The 22,101-nt window shown below is 41.0% G+C and overlaps 1 protein-coding gene across 1 annotated transcript in view; it reads left to right on the top strand.

The window, feature by feature from the left end:
* Window positions 1-15,179, top strand: part of Chic2 (cysteine rich hydrophobic domain 2) — a 50,496-nt gene extending 35,317 nt beyond the window's left edge. The window contains exons 4-6 of the mRNA XM_052735176.1: window positions 2,285-2,341; window positions 2,504-2,563; window positions 10,406-15,179. Of these exons, the coding sequence (XP_052591136.1) occupies window positions 2,285-2,341; window positions 2,504-2,563; window positions 10,406-10,456 (168 nt within the window). The 3' untranslated portion in view covers window positions 10,457-15,179. The remainder of the gene's footprint in view (window positions 1-2,284; window positions 2,342-2,503; window positions 2,564-10,405) is intronic.
* Window positions 15,180-22,101: the final 6,922 nt, after the last annotated feature.

Genomic DNA, 22,101 nt, shown 5'->3' with positions numbered 1-22,101 from the left:
ATGGTAAAAACCACTCTTTTCTTTGAATAATAAATATTTGCAGAATGTAGTGTTAAGTTTTTAGGAACTACTTTTATATCATTTTAATATAAAACGACAGACTTCAAAAGCTACTTCTCCCTACCCTAGTTCTTTAATTTTCCCCATCTTCTTTTAAACCATCAGTACAAGTAAAACCTCAAATTGTATAGTAATCTTAATCTATTATTAAAAGGTCCTAGAAAGGAAGATTACAAGGTGGATTCAGGTTTTGAAACGGTTTTGCCATTGGTTTAGCAGCGGGTGGGCAGGCAGATGCCTGCTCAGAGTAGAACCTATTGCCATTTTTCACCATTGATAGAGTAGCCTTTCAGAGTCAATGAGCTCTGTCAATGTGAGCTTGTCAAGGCTACAACTTCATAGACCTGAGAGGCGGTTTGAGAGGTCAGCCCTTTTCAGGTTCGCTGTGATGCAAATGAACTCTAATGCTTAAACAACTATTGGAATTTTTATGTCTGCTCCTTGTTCTTTTTTCTTCACAAAGTCATTGACGAGACATTCAGTGCTTTTTAAATTGGAAGTTGCATTGTGCTAAAGACCTAGTACAGATTTACGGAGGGCTGAAAGCAGTTAGATCATGTTCTTTTCATGGTGCGATTAGAATCAAATCGATTTCCCTACAGCCTTCAGCATTCAGATGGCAATTTTAACAAAGCTTGGGGGCTAGACAAGGGAGCAAACGACTGAACTGAATGTTAATTACACTCTGCAGCCTTATTTTCTTTTGATTTGGGGCTGACTGGCAACTAAATTAACAAAAAGTGTGACCATAACTGCTGCCCTATTTTCATTTAAAAGGAGAGCTGCCTCTAAAAGGCTATCTTACAAAGAAACAAGTGAGGGCTGCTGATCATCGCTAACAAGGGCACTTTTTCTTTAAAATTCTTGCCAAAAAGACTGTTCAAAAATTGTAATAAATTAGTCATTGACATATTATTGCCAGAAAATAGTTGATTTTCTGATTTTTATGACATAAAATTGGAAAATATAAGCACTCGTGGTAATTTGTTGCTAGCTATGAATTATAATTGGCACCTATGTGACTTGAGTGTCTTTATAGCAGTTCAGCCTGCTGAAATGTAACACCAGATTACAGTAGATACTTTCAATAAATCCTAACATTTTTTATGTAACAGACTTCCAAACCAGCTTGTTCCTACCAGTTTTTCACCTCACCCAGTCTTGGTTGGCATGCAGGTTTTTATGTGATTATCAATACTTATTTACAGTTGTGCCACAGTTAGTATTGGTAGACGCCTTCTTCCTTCGCAAGAAAGCTGCAGCTGCGTCAGGTTGCAGTCGGTCGTGTAGCAGTACTGTCACTTCTGCACCTGCAGTGGTAGTCTCCTCCTGACACCTGGCTCCACGCAGTAGCTGCCTCATCCACACTCCCAAGCGAGAAGTGGTCCATGCTGCATAGTCTGCGTTGCAGCAGCTGAGGGAGGCCCTGAGCCGGTCGGTACCCCTGGATTAAGAATCGAATTTGACTCTCAGATACCACTTTCATGTTGCCTTCAATAAAAATTGGGCTCTGTTTGAAAACTACAGTAACCATCAAACTGAATTTTCTCATACAATCCTCAAATTAGTTTGATTTATAACTCATTTCCCCCCTTTACTAACTTTCAATTAGTAGTTTTTTTTAGATATACCCTAAAGGCTGTTTGTATTTTGCTAACTAATATTTGAATTATTACTGTTTTAAAAATAGAGATTAAGGAATCTTCATTACTATTTAAATACTGCAAAATGTTTCCTAAAGAAGTGGGGATTTAAGTTTAAATTAAGTAAATGAAATGACATTTGCTTTTTTTTTTTTTTTTTTTGGTTTTTCGAGACAGGGTTTCTCTTTGTAGCTTTGCGCCTTTCCTGGAACTTACTTGGTAGCCCAGGCTGGCCTCGAACTCACAGAGATCCGCCTGGCTCTGCCTCCCGACTGTTGGGATTAAAGGCGTGCACCACCACCGCCTGGCGACATTTGCTTTTTAGACTAATAGTTTTAAATCAGAGACTAGTAAATTCAAAATACTTTAAAAATTAAGCATATATATTTCAAAGAAAATGGATGTTTCTTTGCAAACTACTGTCTCTGATGAGGTTGCTCCTTAGTGCTGGAACATGGAGAGTACAGACCACTCTTGCTTGTCATCATTTTATACTTCTTCCCTTTTCACACAAAAAGCAGCTGCAAAACAGCTTTTCTAAAGCCAGTCAAGAGTAAACTTTCCCCTCATTTTTCTTCCAGACACGAAGATCGATTGAGAAGTTATTAGAATGGGAAAACAATAGGTTATACCACAAGGTGAGTGCTGCGGGGAGCAGCTTCGGACTGCTGGGGTCTGAATTGCACAGTATGGAAACAGATGCTTGGTTGGACTGCAAATAGGAAGGTGGACGAATGGGTGAGCCTTGTGCCCAGGAAAACGAAGCTCATTTCTCTTCTTTTACCCTCCTTCGTGTCTAGCTGTGCTTGCACTGGAGACTGAGCAAAAGGAAATGTGAAACGAACAACATGATGGAATATGTAAGTTAAAGGGCTGTTTTGTGAGTTTCTCTATTAAATGATCATTTATTTTGTTTCTGATCTTATTCTTTCCATGATTATTAATCAGCATAGGTGTCAGGAGCTTAATCTCCTGAGTGCAAGGATTTTCTACGGTTCACAGATGCCTGGGTTTCATTTGCAAGACTGATTTATAAAGTTATGAATGACTTGAAAACAAGGCTTCACTGTGTTCTGAAAAATAATAAATTAATTGCCAAGATAAAATGGCCTGAACATGTGTTGATGGAGTGTGAAATTTTAGATGCTGTATAAAGAATAACCACAACCTTGGTTACGCAGCACGTCAGATATGGCGTTTTTATATAATGCTAATCAAGTTTCCAAGTATGGAAGAGAACCTTTCAGCCAAGCTGTTGGAGCCTGAGAAGCCTTTATGGACTTCGGCTGCCTGTGTACCTCATGGCTTTAGAGGGTTCCAAAGTGTTGCTAGAACATTGCTTTGTACAGTTACCTTAAATGTCAACAGATGTTGGCCGGCCTGCTTTGTCCTTTAAAATATGGCTAAGTTTGCATACACTTACAAAAATGTATCCACACACAATCATTTTAGAAATTTAGCTTATTGATGCTCTTGATTTATTTGAATAATTGCTCTCTGTTTGAAAAGTTCAGAATACTTTAAGAAGTTATAAATTTATTAATTCTTCTTGAGCTTTAGTGTTTTACTTCAAAACCTGGAAAAGTTATTAGATTAAAAGAAGAAGATTTAAGAAAGGAAGTAATTGTTGAAACTAAAACCAGTCTTTGTGAAGGACCTGGTGTTACATTTCTGAGGAATTTTCATTGTTCTTTGAAACAATATAATCCTCATTGTGTATATGTATAAAAGATTGGTTAAAAACCATTTCCCAGTTCTCTCGTTATCAGACAGCCGAATATCTCCTTGCTCTTCTTGAGCAGTGAAGATAATTTACGGGTTCTTTCCCCAACCCCCAGACTATCTCTGTTCACAAACTAAGCATATAGGTCTTCACTTTAAATTTGGTTACATTTTGAGGGTGAGAAGGACCTGTGCTGCTTCTTGGCAGCCATGGAAAGGGACACTTGAGTGACCGACCCTGTGAGGTTGGCCTGCACAGGTACTAGCCATCTTACTGTGGATAGGAGAGTTCTGTTACCCGTTGGGGGACAGTTCAAGGGCTTCAGGAAACACTCATTGCTGTTAGACATTTACAAACCCGAACACCACGCTTCAACCTGAGGCTTTAATTACTTTTTACATGTTTGTGAATTTACTTTGGGAAGGAAAAAATGAAAGTTAATAACAAACTGGAAATAGCCCATGGTAGAGCACGTGCCTGCCACACAAGGAGTTGGATTTCCTGCATTGAGAAAAGAAAAATCTAGATTATGTGATTTCCAAGAGGAGCTCTATGAAAAGCATTCATTCATATGGCATATGAACCTTATTTTCTCTTATCTTTAAGAAATTCTTTCATTACAATTAAATTAGTAGTTTTTTAAAACATTCTAAACTGTTTTAAAACATTCTAAACTGTATACTTCATGAAAAATTTTAATTTCCCTTGAGTTTTTACATAATTAAGTACTTTTAAATGAATTCTATTTCACATTATTATAGAAGGTATACAAAAAGTACTTTTGCCGGGCGGTGGTGGCACACGCCTTTAATCCCAGCACTCGGGAGGCAGAGGCAGGCGGATCTCTATAAGTTCGAGGCCAGCCTGGTCTACAGAGCGAGATCCAGGAAAGGCGCAAAGCTACACAGAGAAACCCTGTCTCAAAAAACCTAAAAAAAAAAAAAAGTACTTTTAAAGTTACTTTTAAAGTGATTTTTAGATATTCTTTGTTTGTTTTTGTTTTGTTTTTTTGAGACAGGGTTTCTCTCTGTAACAGTCCTGGCTGTCCTGGAACTCGATTTGTAGACCAGGCTGGCCTTGAACTCACTGAGATGCTCCTGCCTCTGCCTCCCAAGTGTTGGGATTAAAGGCTTGTACCACCTTAGATATTCTTAGAGTATGTCTATTTGTGGTAGTTCAAAATAGGAGTAAACAAAGCTTCAGAAGCTCTTTAAAAGCATTTGAGCATCATAATCACACATAGTCTAGTAAGAAGAAAAGGCCTCCTTATTTAATGAACTTGAGCCTTTCTGCTGTGCATATATGCCTTTGCCTATAATTTATACAACCTCTGATTGTTAAAGCGAAGTACTTCCCCTTAATTATATTTTGACTATTAGAAATAATCTAGAAAATAAATAACAATGCAAAACTATTTGTTTTGTTGTTTGTCACTCGGGTATGAAGTACATATGGGGTTTGGGAAGGAAAACGTTGTCAGGGCACTGTTCTTTTAAAACTAAGGCAGATTCAGAGTGAAAAGTAGTCATCCTGGACTGGAGAGTTGGCTCCTCAGTTAGGAGCCCTTGTTATACTTGCAGAGGATGCAGGTTAATTCTTAGCTCCTCCATGTCTGCTCATAGCTGTCTGGAACTCCTCTCTCAGAGGATTTGACATTCTCCTCTAACCTCTGAGGCACCAGGCATACACCTGGTGCATATTTATATACACACACGAATGGTACATGTATATCCATTCAGCAAAACATAAATGTGCATAAAGTAATAAAAATAAAAAAAATAGCCACTGTTTTGTTTTGTTTTGTTTTCTTCAAGACAGGGTTTCTCTGTGTAGTTTTGGGGCCCATCCTGGATCTCACTCTGTAGACCAGGCTGGCCTCAAACTCACAGAGATTTGTCTGGCTCTGCCTCCCAAGTGCTGGGATTAAAGGTGTGTACCACCACCACCACCACCACCACCACCACCACCACCACCACCACCGCCGCCGCCGCCGCCCAGCCAAAAATAGCTACTGTTTTATACTTTGCATATAGACTGTAAAATAGTGTACTCACCCCTGGGGCCTGAAATTTAAAAACACTACAGTGGAAGATGTGTTTGAATACTGAAATATTTATTCAATGTGAACTTGCAAGTCATTTGAATATTTAATCGTGAACTTTTAGAGCTACAAAGAACCTTTTCATCTAGTCCAACCATTTATTTATAGATGAGGAACATGAGAAACAGGAAAATCGAGCACAAATAAAGGAGCTGGGTGGAGAAAAAAAGTACTTTTTGAAAAAAAAAGTATTTTTATTTTATATATGTATGAGTGTTTTGCCTACATGTATGTCTATGCACCATGTTTGTGCCTGGTGCCCTTGAAGGCCAGAAGAGGTCGTTGGATTCCTTGGAACTGAAGTTGTGAGCTGCTGTGTGGGTGCTGGGGAGTGAATCCAGGTCCTCTGCAAAAGCAGCCAGTGCTCCTAACCACTAAGCTATCTTTCCAGCCCCACAATTTTTTTTAAACATACGTTTTATTTATACTTGGACAATTTCAAACATGTAGAATGTATTTTGTTCACCCCTCCTTTCTCAATATCTTAACTTCTACTCTCCACTTCCTCTGGAGCCCTTCTTCCCAACACAGCCCCTCCTACACCCCATGCTTCTCGCTCTCTTTTTTAAAGTAACCTGCTGAGTTTAATTAGGGTTGCTGGCATGTGCATTGGTACAGAATTATTTACTGGATCATGGGCAACTGACCAGTGCCTACACCCCTGAAGGAAAATGACTCTCCCTCTCCCAGCAGCTAGGAATTGCCAGTTGCTTTTCAGTTAAGGGGTGAGGTTGCATGAGTCTTCATGCATCTACCCTAGAATCTTGACCTGCAAAATCTGTGCAGGTAGCTCCAGCTGCTGTGAGTTCATGATGCAATAAGTATGTCATGTCCAGCAGACAGTTTCCTGGTGCTCTTTTCCTTAGATTCTTTCCTCCCCCTCTTCCTTAACGTTATCTGAGCCTTTGTCCTGGCATGAGTAATAGAGATACTTTGACTAGAGCTGAGCACTCAACAAGTACTTCTCCTCAGTGCGAACATATTCTAGGAAGCTAGTGAATGAATGTCTTGTATGTAAGTAACAGGGCAGGACAGTGGCATGGGTGACCCCTAAGGCTTCCTGAGGGTAACTAGAAAGGGAAAGGAGTGTTTGTGAACCAAGAAGGGAAGTACTTTCTTTATTGAGGAAATCAAAAAGCCAGTAAAACTCAAAATGAAAATGAAAGTTCCCTGGCCCAGAAGGTTAATCAAGTACACGATCAGAGCCTCCCATGTCAAGACACAGTTTCTGAGAAAAACGAGGTCCCAACTTTAGAAATTATCCACATCAAATAATTTTTTAACAATAAAAATCCTTTACTGGCCGGGCAGTGGTGGCGCACGCCTTTAATCCCAGCACTTGGGAGGCAGAGATAGGCAGATCTCTGTGAGTTTGAGGCCAGCCTGGTCTACAGAGTGAGATCCAGGAAAGGCTCCAAAACTACAGAGCGAAACCCTGTCTCAAAAAAGAAAAAAAAAATGCTTTACTGTATCTATTTGTCAAAGATATTTTTATAAAGTTTGACTTTTTTGTTCACATAATTTTTAAAAGATTTTGTTTTTATTTTATGTGTATGAATATTTTGTCTTCATGTATGTTTCTGCACCAAGTGTCTGTCTGGTACCCAGAGAATACAGAACAGGGTATTGGAACCCCTCAAACTAGAGTTAGACATGATTGTGAGCTGCTGTAGTAGTGCAGGGAACTGAACATGAATCCTTTTCCGAGCCATCTCTCCAGCTCTCTCAGTTTTTTGACCTGTATGTATTCTATCTAGAATTGGAGCATGGAAAGATTTAATATAACAGTATAGTTCAAGTTCAGAATAAATTTAGCTGTAGTCAGCTTGGATATTTATGTTACAATATTTTCAGTTTCCTTTGGTTTACTACTAAAAGTGCCTTAGAGAAGGGCTTGGGAAAAAGAAACAGTTGGGTTGCAGGTGCACACCTGTGATTGCACCTTTCTAGAGGCTAAGGTCTCTAGAGGACTGCTAGTTTGAGAGCAGACATCCCTAAGAAATCAGTACCCAGATCTAAAAAGAAGTAGTTTGGGGAAGAGGCAGAGAGAGAATGAGCATAACTCCTGGGAGAGAGTGAGTGAGTGCATGCATGTGAGCTGGGCAGGGTGCTCCTGACTATCACCCCAGCACTTGTGGGGATTGGTGAGAGTTCAAGGCCAGCCTGAATTATATCGTGAATTCCAGTTGATCCCAAAAACCCTGTCTTCAGAATTACAGAGGGAGGAAGAAGGGAGTACTCATGCAGAGCTCATCTGTCCTGCTGTGGTAAACTGTAAGCAACTCTGGGACATAGAGAAGACTATGGGATTAGGTTGATTAAAGAGAAGAAATACTAATACAAATAGTGATTAACTATAAACTATACGGTAGAAAAGGCAAAGCTTTGGAATTTATTTTTTTGTTATTGTTATCTTTTGTTCTTTTGAGACAGTCTTTCACTATGAGCCCCAACTGTCCTAGAACTGGTTATATTGACCTGACTGGCCTCAGAGATATGCCTGCCTCTGCCTCCCAAATTCTGGGATTTGTGCCACGTCCAGCTTCTTTCTCTTTTAAAAAATACTTTATGTTGCGCGCGTGCGTGTGTGTGTGTGTGTGTGTGTGTGTGTGTGTGTGTGTGTGTGTGTGTGTGTGTGTGTAGGACATGTGTGAGTAGGTGTCTACGACAGATGAGGGTGTTGGGTCTCAGAGCTGGAGTTAAAAGGTAGTTGTGAGCTTCCTGACGTAGGTGCTAGGATCTGAACTTGCGTCCTCTAGAGGAGTAGCACGTGTTAACTTCTAAGCTTCTCTTAAGCCTCCTACACAGTCTGCTTTTCCTTCCTTTATAGTTTTCGATTTTACAGGTTATGAGATCATTCATTTTCTTCTACTTTATTTACATTTACTTACTTTGTATCTGTGTGAGTGTGTGTGGGGGTGTGGTGGGGTGGAGGTTAGAGGATACCTTAGAGGAGTTCTCTCCTTTCTCCATGTGAGTTCCTGGGCTTGAACTCAGGTCATCAGACTTGGAGGCAAGTGCCCTCTCTGCAAAATCATTGTGCCTGTCTGTAGCACAAATTGTTAGAAGGTCTTATTAACAAAAACAAACCCAAGTCCAGTTATTGGGGTGAATGCTGGAAGATCAGAGAAGCAGAACAAGCCACAGCTTCCTCACCTCGCCAGTTCCTCAGCTGATCTGTTTCCTCAGACTGGAAGCCTCTGAGTCCTCATCCAAATGGATCTCAGCTGAACTGTTGCTCAAAAGCCTAAAAGCTTAACCAGCTCTAGTTCCTGGTTCTCACACCTTAAATACCTTTCTGCTTCCTGCCATCACTTCCTGGGATTAAAGACTCTTGTTACCACGCCTGGCTGTTTCTAGTGTGGCCTTGAACTCACAGAGATCCAGATGGATCTCTGCCTCTGGATTGCTAGGATTAAAGGTGTGTATGCCACCCTTTCCTAGACTCTATGTCTGTCTAGTGGTTGTTCTGTTCTCTGATCCCAGATAAATTTATTAGGGTGCACAATATTTTGAGGAACACAATATCACCACACCTGTCTGGTCTAGATCATTAGTTTCCTTGTCTTTTAGTGAGGACAGTAATACTTTGCTTAGGTTGTTGGGCTTAAATAGAGCCATACACTGAAACCCCTTATGTTCAGTTCTCAGTATTTCTCATTCTTTGAAGCATACATATATACTCATGCTACTTCAATATATCAGGTAGAACACCTATGTTACCTACCTCTAATTACCTTCTTGGACTTCTGTAGATGGATTTTCTTTTGGGGCAGGGGAAGGGAGCAGCTCACAAAAAAAAGACATGGAGACTTATTATTCATTATGAAAACTCAGCTTTAGCTTAGGCTTGTTCTTAACTAGTTCTTATAACTTAGATTAACCCCTATCTTTTAGTCTACATTTTTTTTTTTAATGTGACTTGGTTATCTTTATTCGATATTCCCATCCCGTTTCCTTTCTGTCTGGCTGGTGACTCCGCCTTCTTCCTCTGCCTTCTTCCTGGTGTTCTTTCTCTGTCTGGAAGTCCCGCCTTGCTCTCCTGCCTTGCTATTGGCTGTTCAGCTTTTAACTACACCAATCACAGCAATACACCTTCACAGTGTACCCACAACAGACTTCCATTATTTTATTCATTTTTTTCCATAGACTTGAAGGATATTTCACACTTGGTAAAGGTCCAGAAATAAAAAGAAAACTTAGTGTTGAGGTTCAAAGTTATCAAATAAATGTCTGTTTTAAAAATTAGGGTGGACATGGTGGCGCATGCCTTTAATGCTAGCACTTGGGAAGTGAGGACACAGATTTCTATGATTTCAAGGCCAACCTGGTCTACATAAAGGGTTCCAGGCCAGCCAGGGTCACATAGTCAGACTTGTCTTTAAAAAGATAAAATTAAAGTTTTGAAATGTGTGTGTATTTTCAAAATCAAGTTTTGAGTTCTGTTAGCATGTGCTAATTATACTTGGTGAGCTTCATTATGACATTTTCGTACATGTGTAGTGTGTTCTGTTTGTACTCATACCTCCAGTAGTCTCTCTTGTCCCTGTCCTGTTCTCACTGAACCCCTTCCTTCTCGCTTCCCCAGTATGTCCCTCTTCTACTCTTACATCTTTTTGTTTTTGTTTTCTAAGATGGGGTTTCTCTGTGTAGCCTCTGACTATCCTGGAACTCACTCTGTAGACCAGGCTGGCCTCAAACTCACAGAGATCCGCCTGCCTCTGCCTCCTGAGTGCTGGGATTAAAGGCGTGTGCCACCATTGCCCAGTCTTACATCTTTTTTAAACAAATTTAAGCAACAGAATATGACTGATGTTTTAAGATTAAGAAAAAAATCTGCTTTAAGTTGTTTACAACCCTTTTCTTCTCCTTTTACAGGTCATCCTCATAGAATTTTTACCAAAGACACCGATTTTTCGACCAGATTAGCATTTGCTTTATTTATAGAGACTTTGCAAGTGTGTTGTCTTTCCAATGGTGCCTTGCTTGGTGCTCTCCTGCTGGTGACATGATGCTGGTTCTACAGAATCGGGTGGTGGTTCTGTTTGTTTTGTTTTTAAATAACCGCATGTTCTATGTGTGCATATTTGTCAAACTTTGCAAGTTATTTCATACAGATGTTTAATACTTAAGTTATTGTGCTCTTTTCTGTTATGTATTCTGATTTTCAAGGATTACTTTTTGTATTCTCAAAAAAAAAAATACATTTGAACTTAGCATAAAAATGGCCAGCCTTTGTTATTTTGTCAACAAGGTTCACACGGTCCATTGTCAGTTCCTTAACATAGAAAAACATACTTGTTGTCTGTTCTGACATACTCTTGTACTGTTTTGTTTTTTCCCTTCCCACTAGAATTTGTACAGTAGTATTTGAAACCAGCACATTTTCTCACATAGCCTTTTGGGCCTGCGCTGACCTTTCTCACACAGTTCCTGATGCTCTGTCTCAGCAGATATACTTTAGCTTTATGAAGAACTAGCAATGGTTTTGAAAAATCTCTCTTCAAAAGGTCGTTTTCCTGGAATAGACACATCACGAGTGGTGTGCATGCAGCAGCGGTTGCTGGGACTCAGTGAGCTCACTGCAGAGTAGCATCTGTCCTCAGTGCCAGTCAACAGGCAGAAAGGCATCTGTATCCGGTTATGTTCACTGCTCAGCACATCTTACATACAGAAGTAGAGAATTACCCCTTCTAAATTCAAATGTTTCCAATCTAACAATTGTGGAATGGATGTGTTTCTCGATAGTTTGGAAAGAAAACAAACTTCTAGAATTAAAAATCATCTGATATAACACTAGTGTATTGTTATATAGAGTAGATAGTCACTAAGAAATGGTGAGTATGTTTAATACTATTTCCAATCTACCCATTCACTTTCAATCCAGTTATATACTTTTTTGATTGAAAATTGGATATTTAAGTTCAGATCAGATTAGCTTATTACTTTTTTTTAGCTTATTACTTTTAAATATAGACATACATATATTTTTTCTGTTTAGTTGTACATATCTCCACACTATAGATTTCTGAATGGCCTATGTGTAGACATTGTTTTTTTATAAGCCTAAAATTAAACACATTTTAATGTGTTGTCAAGAACTTGTTCCATATAATTGTGGTATCGAGCAATAATGTGAATAACGTTTGAAATTATATAAACTATGTTTAATAATTTGTATTAAGAATTAGTACCACTACCTCCCTCCCCCCACCCCATATTAAACCTTTTAAATACCAGTTTTGTTAATTGATATACCTGTATTTTTAAAAAGTGTTTCTTTGTACTTCTCTAAAGTACTGTGCTTCTATATAAATTTGAATAGCTAAATGCCAGTATCTCAAATCCTATATGGGATTTTAGGAATTGTCTTTAAAACTTGGGTTTAAGATAGTGTCCTAACGTGTCTGTCTGTCTCTCTCTCTCTCTCTCTCTCTCTCTCTCTCTCTCTCTCTCTCTCTCTCTCACACACACACACACACACACACACACACACACACACACACGAGAACTTAACAACTTGAATCCATAGAAAACATTTCTGTGAAGTGGAGCAGAGTACAAAGGATTTAAATGGTTCCCACCTTTCTTTAACCTTTATCTAGCCAGGGTAGATATGTCCTACCACCATAATTAGTGCAGTTCAAAATAATGCTGTCCCAAACTCCAGTGTTCCTGTGTTTCAGTGTGAACTGATTGTATATTCACACAGTGCTGAATTCGTCCCAGGCTTCAGAAAGAGCAGCTAACCATGATGACCATGCAGGCTGTGCACAGTGTCCTGTACACAGCTGTCGCTCTGTAGAATGCCACAGAGATGGGCTGCAGAGGAAGCTTGGGCCTAGTTAAGAGGCTGTTTGTCTCCTATTGCTGGTCAAAATTATATTGTTGTAAGAATATTTTCACAATTAATATTAACTATAGGATTTGAAAAGCTCTTATAACTGTAATTAGAAATGTGTTCCCTACTGAAAAAATCCCTAGAAATGTGTACTCCCACACTTCAGATGTACACAGAGAAGAGCCAAGATCCATGGTATGTGCATTATCATAAACTAATCATACCTCAAGCATTTAGAGCTTTCATTAATGACTTACAGTATTATTATTTCTTAAATAATAAATTTAAGTGCCCATGTACTGGAAATTATATATCAGAGGCACCCTTATTACATGAACATCAGTCCAAGGAAATATTTTAAACAGAAGTTGTTCCTCAGCTCCTGTTTTCTGATCTTAAGTTTGTAAGTCATGAACCATCAGTGCTTTTTAGACTGGCCAAGAAAATAGATTATTAGCAGGAAATCCAACGTATAGGTTTGTATGTAAGCTGATAAATTACCTGTGATCTTTTTTGTACATCACTGGCTTTTTACAGGTAGCCACTATTGCTATACAGAAACTTTCCCAAACAATATATTTTGCAAACTATTATATTTTACACACAACTGTGACTGTTTGGATTAGAATAGCTATTCTAGAGTCCAGTAGCAGTAGTAAAACTGATGTGACATTTTCAGCTTTGAGGTGAATGTTGCCCTTTTCTCATGAAGGGTTCACTGTATCTATATAAACTAGCAGCAGATACTACACCAAGAGTCTTTAACGACTAGATTCTAGTTATTCAGAATAGAAACCATGTAATTGTGTCTTAAAACCCACAAACTAAATTTAACACAACCTTGAATAATAGTAAACAGTGATTTCCACTAATTATTAGCATAGTTTTATAAGTGAACAGTTTTCAGTTGGGAAGAACGGCACCTTCCCCATAGTTGTTTTCACGGTGTTGATGGAGCGCTCCTGATTGTTTCCTTGTAGACACAAGCTAGCTGTACAGCCTTTGGACAGTTTCCACTGCAGTCACGGGGAGGATGCTCCACGGTGATACGTGCAGTTGAGACCCGTGTTTGCAAGTTCAGATGCACTAGTTTTACATGTTCTGTACATAGTCAGACTGTTGGAATTTCCATGATGTTTGGCTTCACAGTTTACCATGTGAAGTTTAGCTGCATGCCTGATATCTCAATTGTACAGATTTGCTTTGACTTGCTGTTGAACACTAGTACTGAATCAAAAGTAAAGTATGTTTAAAATTGTCTTTGACACTACACCAGCATCTGGTTGTGGGCCCTTCTGTCCTGACAGACCTTGGGCTGGGTATGTCACCTAAGGCCTGGTGGATGATAGGCAGCACTCTGCCACTGAACTACGTTCCCAAACACTGCTACCCTCTCAGTGGTCCAGTATTCCCACCTATACCTGGGAATAGTTCAGAGTTGCCTTTTATCTTCATTTCTCAAAGAAACCATTGAAGATGATAATTCTTTCTCCTTGTTTTGTTCTGGTCTGTTTTGTTTTCTGATGGACTAGCGTGGCCTTCAACTCTCAGTTCCCTTCCCTAGCCTACAGGTACCAAGATTACAGGCTTGTAGCAGGCTAATATTTTCATTCTCATAGTACTGAAAACAGATTTCAAGATGCTGATCCTGTTGTTTTGTTTTGAGATGGGTTCTCATCTAGCCCAGGCTGGCCTCAATCCTTTTGTGCAACTGAGGATTGCAGGCATTAGCTATGGTGCCACAAGATGCTCATCTTGATTTCAGGACATTTCTGTTGTTTTACAATGTCATCAGATTATTTGGTCTCTTTATTTTGCTTTCGTTATCAAAAGAAGATGTTATGATATGACCACCTCATGATGTTACCTTTGTTTAGCTGTTGTTTATTTTTTCTTTTCATTAAGTTTTATGTGAGAGCAATGTACCTAGATGTTTAATGGTAATTATTTGGATGTAGAATGTCAGCATAAATGAGCTCTTGTTAAATTTTGTGTTTAAAATTAGAGGTGGGGTCAGCCAAACATTAGGCAGAGAGAGAGAGAGAGAGAGAGAGAGAGAGAGAGAGAGAGAGAGAGAGGGAGAGGGAGAGAGGAGAGAGAGGTCCCAGGTTATGGGTGTCCACCAGATCCCTCCCTCGGAGCTCGGGAAGTCTGAGGAAGAGGTGGAGGAGGATTGTGGGAACCAAGAGGGGTTGAAGACTCCATGAGAGCATGGCCCACCGAATCAAACTAATAGGGTTCATGGGCATTTCGGGGGGTCACAGAAACTGAAGTGGCATTCGCAGAGCCTGTATGGGTCTGTACTAGGTTCTTTACATGTATGTTATGATTATTGGGGTTCTGTGGGACTCCTGAAAGTGGGCTGGGGGTGTCCCTGACTCTGTCTTCTCTTGGAACCCTTTTCCTCCTGCTGGGTTGCCTTCCCCAGCCTTGATGTGAAGGGTTATGCCTGGTCGTACTGTATCTTGTGTCATGTTTTGTTAATGTCCCTAGGAGGCTTGATCTTTTCTGGGGCGGGGGGGAGGAAGGGACCTGGAGGATGGAGAACTAGGGGAAGAACCAAGGAAATGAAGGGAAGGGAAGTGCGGTCGGAATGTAGTACATGAGAGAAGAATAAAAATGTTAAACAATTAGAACAGTTAGAGGTGGGGTATTCCCCATATGTACTTAAAATATTTTGTGTGTTTAAAGATTGGGAAAATGTTGACTATAATGAAAAAAGTAATGTGATCTTTTAAAACCTAGTTACACCTGAGATCATCAACCCATGTTCTCCCTTGCATTTCTAAACACGATACTCTTGAATTGGGAGTTGACTGTTTTTTCTGTTTTTGAAAAATAACATATTGCCTTCTTAGCTTTGTATCTCAGAAGTATTTTAGTGAACTGAACACCAAACATTTTGTTTTTGATGAATTAGCTATCACTTGCTCTGCTGTTGGGTTTAAAGAAACAGCATCAACCAGCCTTCAGCAGCAGATGCCTTCCCCCGGAGCCTGGTGCAAACCTGGGTGCCAGCACTCTGGAGGCTGTGACAAGATGTAGAGGCTAGACAGTCTCGGAGAGCAACAGGAGAGAAGAGCGCTGGTGACCGCCGTGACTGCATCCTCCTGCTTCCTGCTTCAGGAAACTGTGTCCGGTTCTTTCTCTCGACACACACACCATTAAACTTAAAGTCTAGAAGGAAAGCTGGGTATGCCTTTTAATCCCATAGCTCAGCAGGCAGAAGCAAGTTTTCTGATTTGGGGGCCAGCCTGGTCTACAGAATGAGTTCTAGCCAGCCAAGACTCCATAGTGAGACCCTGACTTAAGTTTTCATAACCCCCACAGAAAATCTAGAAGGCACTAAATAAGATCATTCCCTCTGTTTGTTGATTTTTTACTTTATTTTTTTAGCAGAATCTATTGCAGAACATGGTTTCAACCGATAATGCTGTGGCCAAAATTAAACTAAAGCACAGCATTTTGTTTTTGTAGAACGTAATGGGCGAAGTAAAACTGAGGCCATCTAAATTACATCACAGGAAACTCACGGACTGAGAAGGGTCTGTGGTCATGACTGAGTGAAGTGCAGACCCATGCACACACAGTGGACAGCGTTCTCACAGATGTCTGGGAATAAAACAATTAAATTGACACCCTTAAGAATTTGAATTTAGGACTTGGCATGGTAAACTTGAAAAATTTGCGGTAGGCATTTGTGAACTTTCCACTTGGTGGTGGATCACTTGCCTAGCATGCTTGAGGCTCTTGCTTATACTGTGGGGAAAAAAAGAAAAAGTGTAACTTCTATCTGACTCCTTTGCTCCAAAGGTTGTCCTTAAATTCTGAAATGAATGTAGGTTAGCGAAGATCATCAATTCCTCTGGTAGGCTCTCAAGTTCTCAGGTGAAGGCAGAAATAATTCTGACTGTTACCCCTGTAAGTACACATTGAGCAGGGTCTGTGTGTTGCATTGTATCAAGTGGCTTAACCACATGAGTTTTGTCCCGTTATATTTGACCCAGATTCCAGTTTAGTTAACATGGAAAAGGCATGTAGATATATACACGTCAATGCAAAACAACTTTCACCTCAAGAAAAATAAGAGTTTATTCTGCAGCTAAATATAAGCAACCATGGCCTGGAAGCACAGATTGAGATTATCCTAAATTTCATGTTTCAGTGTGGCAGATGTTTCATCGTATTTTTATAGTAACAGAAAAAGTCGCCAATCAAGGCATTTTTCACACACTTTGGTGGATATACCAGGTAGGTGAGTTACAGCAGTCAGCTATGTGTCTCAGATGCTGTCTGATGACATTCTTAGCCTTTTAGTTGGTGGAAGCCAGGGGCCTGTTAATACAGTTGAAAGGCTTGACCAGGGTGTAAGAAATGGCTACCGAGCCTGGTGGTGGTGGCAGTGGTGGCGCACGCCTTTAATCCCAGCACTGGGAGGCAGAGCCAGGTGGATCTCTGTGAGTTCGAGGCCAGCCTGGTCTACAGAGCGAGATCTAGGACAGGTACCAAAACTACACAGAGAAACCCTGTGTTGAAAAATACCCCCCCCCAAAAAAAAAAAAGAAGAGAAAGAAATGACTACCAAGCAGCTAATGATACAGGTAACCCAAGATAAATTATAATCAGCTCTGTCTGACAGCGTTCTACCCCCTCCACAGTCTAGTCTGTTAACAGCCTTACAGAAAGTCAGTCTTTTGTTTTCAGGTGTACATTTGTGTGCTTGACATAGGGAAAGGCACAAAGAGGTATCATTGTGACACAAATACCTGACTCAGTTCACTTTAAGACCTTCTCTGGCCAGGTGTGGTAGTGCACGCCTTTAGTCCCAGGGCTCTGAAGGCAGAGGCAGGCCCGTCTCTGAGTTTGAGGCCAGCCTGGTCTACAAAGCAAGTTCCAGTACAAAGTTACACAGAAATCCTGTCTCAAAAAACAAAAACAGAATTTTTCTGTAGTATGCAAGTGAAGATATTTTTTCCTCCATTGCCTGAATTGTTTTACTCAAGATCAAAATGGCGATGCTACATGAAATAATTGAAGAGAGAAGCTTTATTTTTGAATTTGTGTTTTCTTGAATCATTTGAGTATTAGAATTTTTTCTAAAGAGTCGATACCTGATTTTCTGAACTTCCATTCTTTTCACTGTTTTCGTTCTAACACAACGGAGAGCATTCTCAGCACTGTGTTCCACTTCTTTTTTCCACCAGTGCAAACTGCTGCAGAATGCCGCTGCTGCCTGCAGTAGTTAGCATCTAGAATCCATTGCAGGAAGCCTAAAAGAGAGCGCAACCTTTTGTACCTACAGTCTTCGATATTGTTAAATAGCCATTCAGTTTTCTTCACATTGTGTGTGAGATGAATATTTCTTAAGACTTTTTGTTTGCTTTACCAAAGAAATCAGCGGAGGAAAAAAAAACCTCAAAAAACAAAACAAACAAAAAACACCCTGTAACTCATGTGAAGCATGCAGGGTGTTGTAATTTCAGTTTGCAAAGCTCTGAGATACAATGTTGCAGAGCCCAAAGCACACGATAGATTTAATGTAGCCAATTGTGGACTTTTGAAAAAAAGAGTAACTGTTCCCTGTGAGTTAATTTTGGATTTTTTCAAAATCTCTCTTTTAGGCTTTGTGCTGGATTCTTCCAGACAAATGCGTCTTCCATGTGGGCCAGTGTTCCACTAAATGCTCTCCGTTCCCCCTTTGCAATCAAGACTATGTTGCTAAGGAGATTTCGCTTTTATTGGTGCCATTGATTTGTGTTAATACGTTTTGAATACCTCTTGGTATTCTTCCGTAGACAAGGCCAAAAGAAAAACTTCCCCCGAGTCCCCCAATTTACATGACAAATGGAGCGGTGGTGTAATGAAGCCGATCTAAAGTGGGCAGTTGAAAGGGACCCAAAGAAGGGCACTCAAGTGAGAAATGAAGAAATGTGCAAGTACAGTCTGTGGGCTGCCTGCAGGCCAGCTGCAGGAACTGGCTCCAGCCAGAGGTAGAGTGAGTGAGCACCTCCCTCTGCAAAGACCACCCACTTTTGGAGCCGGGACTGACACACCATAGATTACCTCACCAATACAGGCCTACTTAAAAGTGAGCCAGGCTTCCAAAGCAGGCAAGAGATGGTCCTCAGCCCTTTGAATCCTGAGCTTGGCATAGGCCAGGCCGGCTTCATGCACCTTTTGACCTTAAGTTGCTAATGAAGTCCTCTATGAATCAATTCCGGTTCTCAGGACTGACATACTCAAACCCCCTTGGAAAAAAATTTTAACTGGTCACATTTGTTTTAGTCTTCTGTTCCTTTGTATCACAGCTCAGCTGCCCAAACCCTTTCTTTACTAGGACGACGCCCAGGAGCTCTGAGCAAGTGACACCAGCCTGAGCTGCTGCTTTAAGCAGTGCGTGTGTATCCTCACCTTGTTCCAACCCTGTTCACGTGTCACAGATCCTCTTGTCAACTACACCTACGTAACTTGAAGAATTTTATGTAGCTCACTTGGTAGCCCTTAGTTCAATCACCAGCACCATGTACATGGTGCTTACAATCCCAGCACTGGGGAGGTAGAGGCAGGAGGATCAGAAGTTCAAGGTCATCTACAACTGTATAGTGAGTTCAAGGCCAGCCTGGGATACACGAGACTTAAACAAAACGTATGGAAACATCACGAAAAATGGCTATAGCAGTCTAAGAAAATTAAAAATTGATCACAAAGGAAGCACTTCAAGTGTTTACTGAGTTATTTAGAGATGAAAATTCTCAAAACAGGCACATTGGCCCGCCTGTAATCCTAGCACTTGGGAAATAGGGACAGGAAGATCAGAAGTTCAGGGTCAGCCTAGTTAGAGACCCTATCTCAAAATAAAGCTAAAGTTAAGAATTCTAAGGATGGAAACAGGTAGGAATTATAGGTGAAACAATAAGATATTTTATGTGTGTTAAGAACTTTAAAAAATGACTGAAAGTCTTACTTTAAAATTCTTATACTGGGAGAGTCTGGGAGCATAGGGAAACATTCCTCCAGGGTGTGTGTGCATGGTTTATTCAGCACAACAAATGACACAAAAAACCACCCATGTCACAATGACATGTAGAATTTAACAGACAGTATTCCCAGGTTTTTGAGCTCTACAAAGCCAATTTTTCAGTCTTTCTGTTTGAAGCATACTCCTGATAATTTTTCTGGGTGGAGGCAGCGTGAGGGATCAAGCCTCGGCCCTCGTGCATGCTAACTAGGAGTACTCTACCACCAAGGTATAGACCTCCAACCCTGTTGGGTGAAAATTTTCTGAAAGAATGTAAGAATAAATCACCCACTCTGCCTTGATTGTCTTGCTGGTGTTGGTTTGTTTGGATGTTTTGTTTTTCTCGGTCTTAGCCTTGTATCCCTATAGCAGATACTCTTAGAGAAAAGAATTATTTAGGCTCAGAGTAGGGAAGTGCCAGGGTACAGTAGGTTGACTCCATGGCTTTGTGTCCGTGGTGAGAAAACACATCTTGGTGGAGAGTACATGGTGGAGCAGAGCTGCTTGCTCTGGAAAAGAAGAGGAGAAAAAGGAAGAGACCAGAGCCCATGGCCCTCTGTAAGTGCATGCCCTCAGTGACTTAAAACCCCTCTCGTGGCCTCAAAGTGTCTGCTGCCTCCCAATAGCACCACCCTGGAAACACACCTAACAGGGGACTGTGTGGGATGCTCAGGATCCCAAAGGTAGCATTGCTTATAAGGGGCAAAGATGAGGTGGACCATCTAATGTCTTTAGTCAGAACTTGTAATAATTAGGTGGCACCCTGAAATCACTCTAGGGAAAGCATGTGTGGCGAAAGTGTTACCTTCTTGTCCGGTTCTGTCAACATTGGGTCTTCAGTCATAGCCCTCCTTTTTTAAAAAAGCCCAGTGACATAGCTCAGTGAGTAAAGGCCTCTGCCACCAAGCCTGACGTCCCAGAATCCTTTTCACGGGATGCACAGAGGTAGGAGAGGACCAACTCTTGAAGGTCGTCATCACCAGTGCACCATGGCATCTCCTCACTTGTACTTGTGACCCACACAGTGATAAGTTTTAATAGCTAGGAGACTGAAGGAGGAGGAACGCCAGACGTTGTCGTGAGCCACATGGCAAGGTGTCACCTCAGCCAAAAAGGGCAAAGGGAAAGACAAAAACAAACCCCACCCACCCAGGGAGCTTTTATTCGTTCATTTTGGTCTTGAATACTCATGCTTGTACACATCTACCTCATGAAAACTAAGGAGTGGGGAGGAGAACGTGTGTATTTTCCTCAGGAATGATTAAAAAAAAATTGTCTCGCCGGGCGGTGGTGGCGCACGCCTTTAATCCCAGCACTCGGGAGGCAGAGCCAGGCGGATCTCTGTGAGTTCGAGGCCAGCCTGGTCTACAAAGCGAGTTCTAGGAAAGGCGCAAAGCTACACAGAGAAACCCTGTCTCAAAAAACCAAAAAAAAAAAAAAAAAACCAAAAAAAAAAAAAATTGTCTCCCATTCTAACCTAATTTTATAACATTAGACCCAGAAGTTAGCTCACTAAAGGCCGTCAGTTGTTAGTGACAGTGCCAGCCTAAACCCAGGAACCGGACTACTTCGCCCGTGGCCTAGAGCTATCTTCTACCGTAGGTAGCGTCTCCATCTTTGCAAATGGAATGATAAAAATCACGAAAGTGATCTCTTGGAATTGTGTAAAGCCTTGGGCCAGTGAGATGGCTCTTCAGATAAAGGTGCTTGGCACACGGGCCTGGTGGCCTGAGTCGATCCCTCGAGCCCCATAAAGGTAGTGGGAGAGAACTGACTCCACAAAGGTGTCCTGTGGCCTCCACAGTTGTTCTGTGGTAAAAGTGAGAGGCCCAGCCACTATAAAATCTACAGACAAAAACCATCTGAAAGCCTTGCCAGTCGCTACATGGTAGTAGGTTATGCTGAGGAGGCAGAGACAGGAGGATTACAAGTTTGAGGCCATGTCTTTTGTGTGGGACCTACAAGATGGCTGACTGGGTGAAGGCACTTGCCGTGAGGGCCTAGCATTCTGAATTTGACCTCCACAAGTTAAGGTGGAAGGGAACTGACGCCAGAGTTGTTCTCTGGACTCGTGTGTGTGTGTGTGTGTGTGTGTGTGTGTGTGTGTGTGTGTGTGTGTGTGTACATGTGCCTTCACACATACCATAATAATAATAATAATTGCATAATAGTTAAAATCGCATTTATTTGTGTGTGTGTATGACAGTGAAGATCAGAAACCAGAGGACCTCTTCCCCATCCACTAAGTGAGTCCCAGGGATCAAACTCTGGTTGTCAGGCTGGTGGCTCAGGCTGGCCTTTACCTGCTGAGCTGTCTTGCCAGCTCCAATTAATTAATTAATTAATTGGTTCTTTCATTCACAAGGAAGCCTTGCCACAGTTGACTGAAAGGGTGTTGCATACCAGGAGCACCAAGAGGTAAAGTGTGGCTTTCCCCTTAGAAGGATGCTTGCTCAGCTCTCTGAGTGGTGAGATCACCCCTCTCTACAGCCCTATCAGCTGTGACTGAGAGATTCAATTACTTATTGCTCATGGTGTGAAAACATTTAGAATGTCTGGCAGCCTACCAGACCCAGAGTCAAACATTCTGCAGCCTGACTAGATGGCTGGGTAGCCAACTTCACATCAGATTAAACACATTCTCTTCACCATGAATAGCTTGGACACCCACCCACCCCCCCAAAAAAAAACCCAGTTCATTATTTAAAAAAGTGC

The sequence above is a fragment of the Peromyscus californicus genome, unplaced genomic scaffold (genome assembly GCF_007827085.1).
Source record: "Peromyscus californicus insignis strain IS unplaced genomic scaffold, ASM782708v3 Scaffold_13__1_contigs__length_99412109, whole genome shotgun sequence".
NCBI lineage: Eukaryota > Metazoa > Chordata > Mammalia > Rodentia > Cricetidae > Peromyscus > Peromyscus californicus.
Note: the sequence above shows the minus strand (reverse complement) of the source record. Positions and strands in the feature narration are given on the sequence as shown.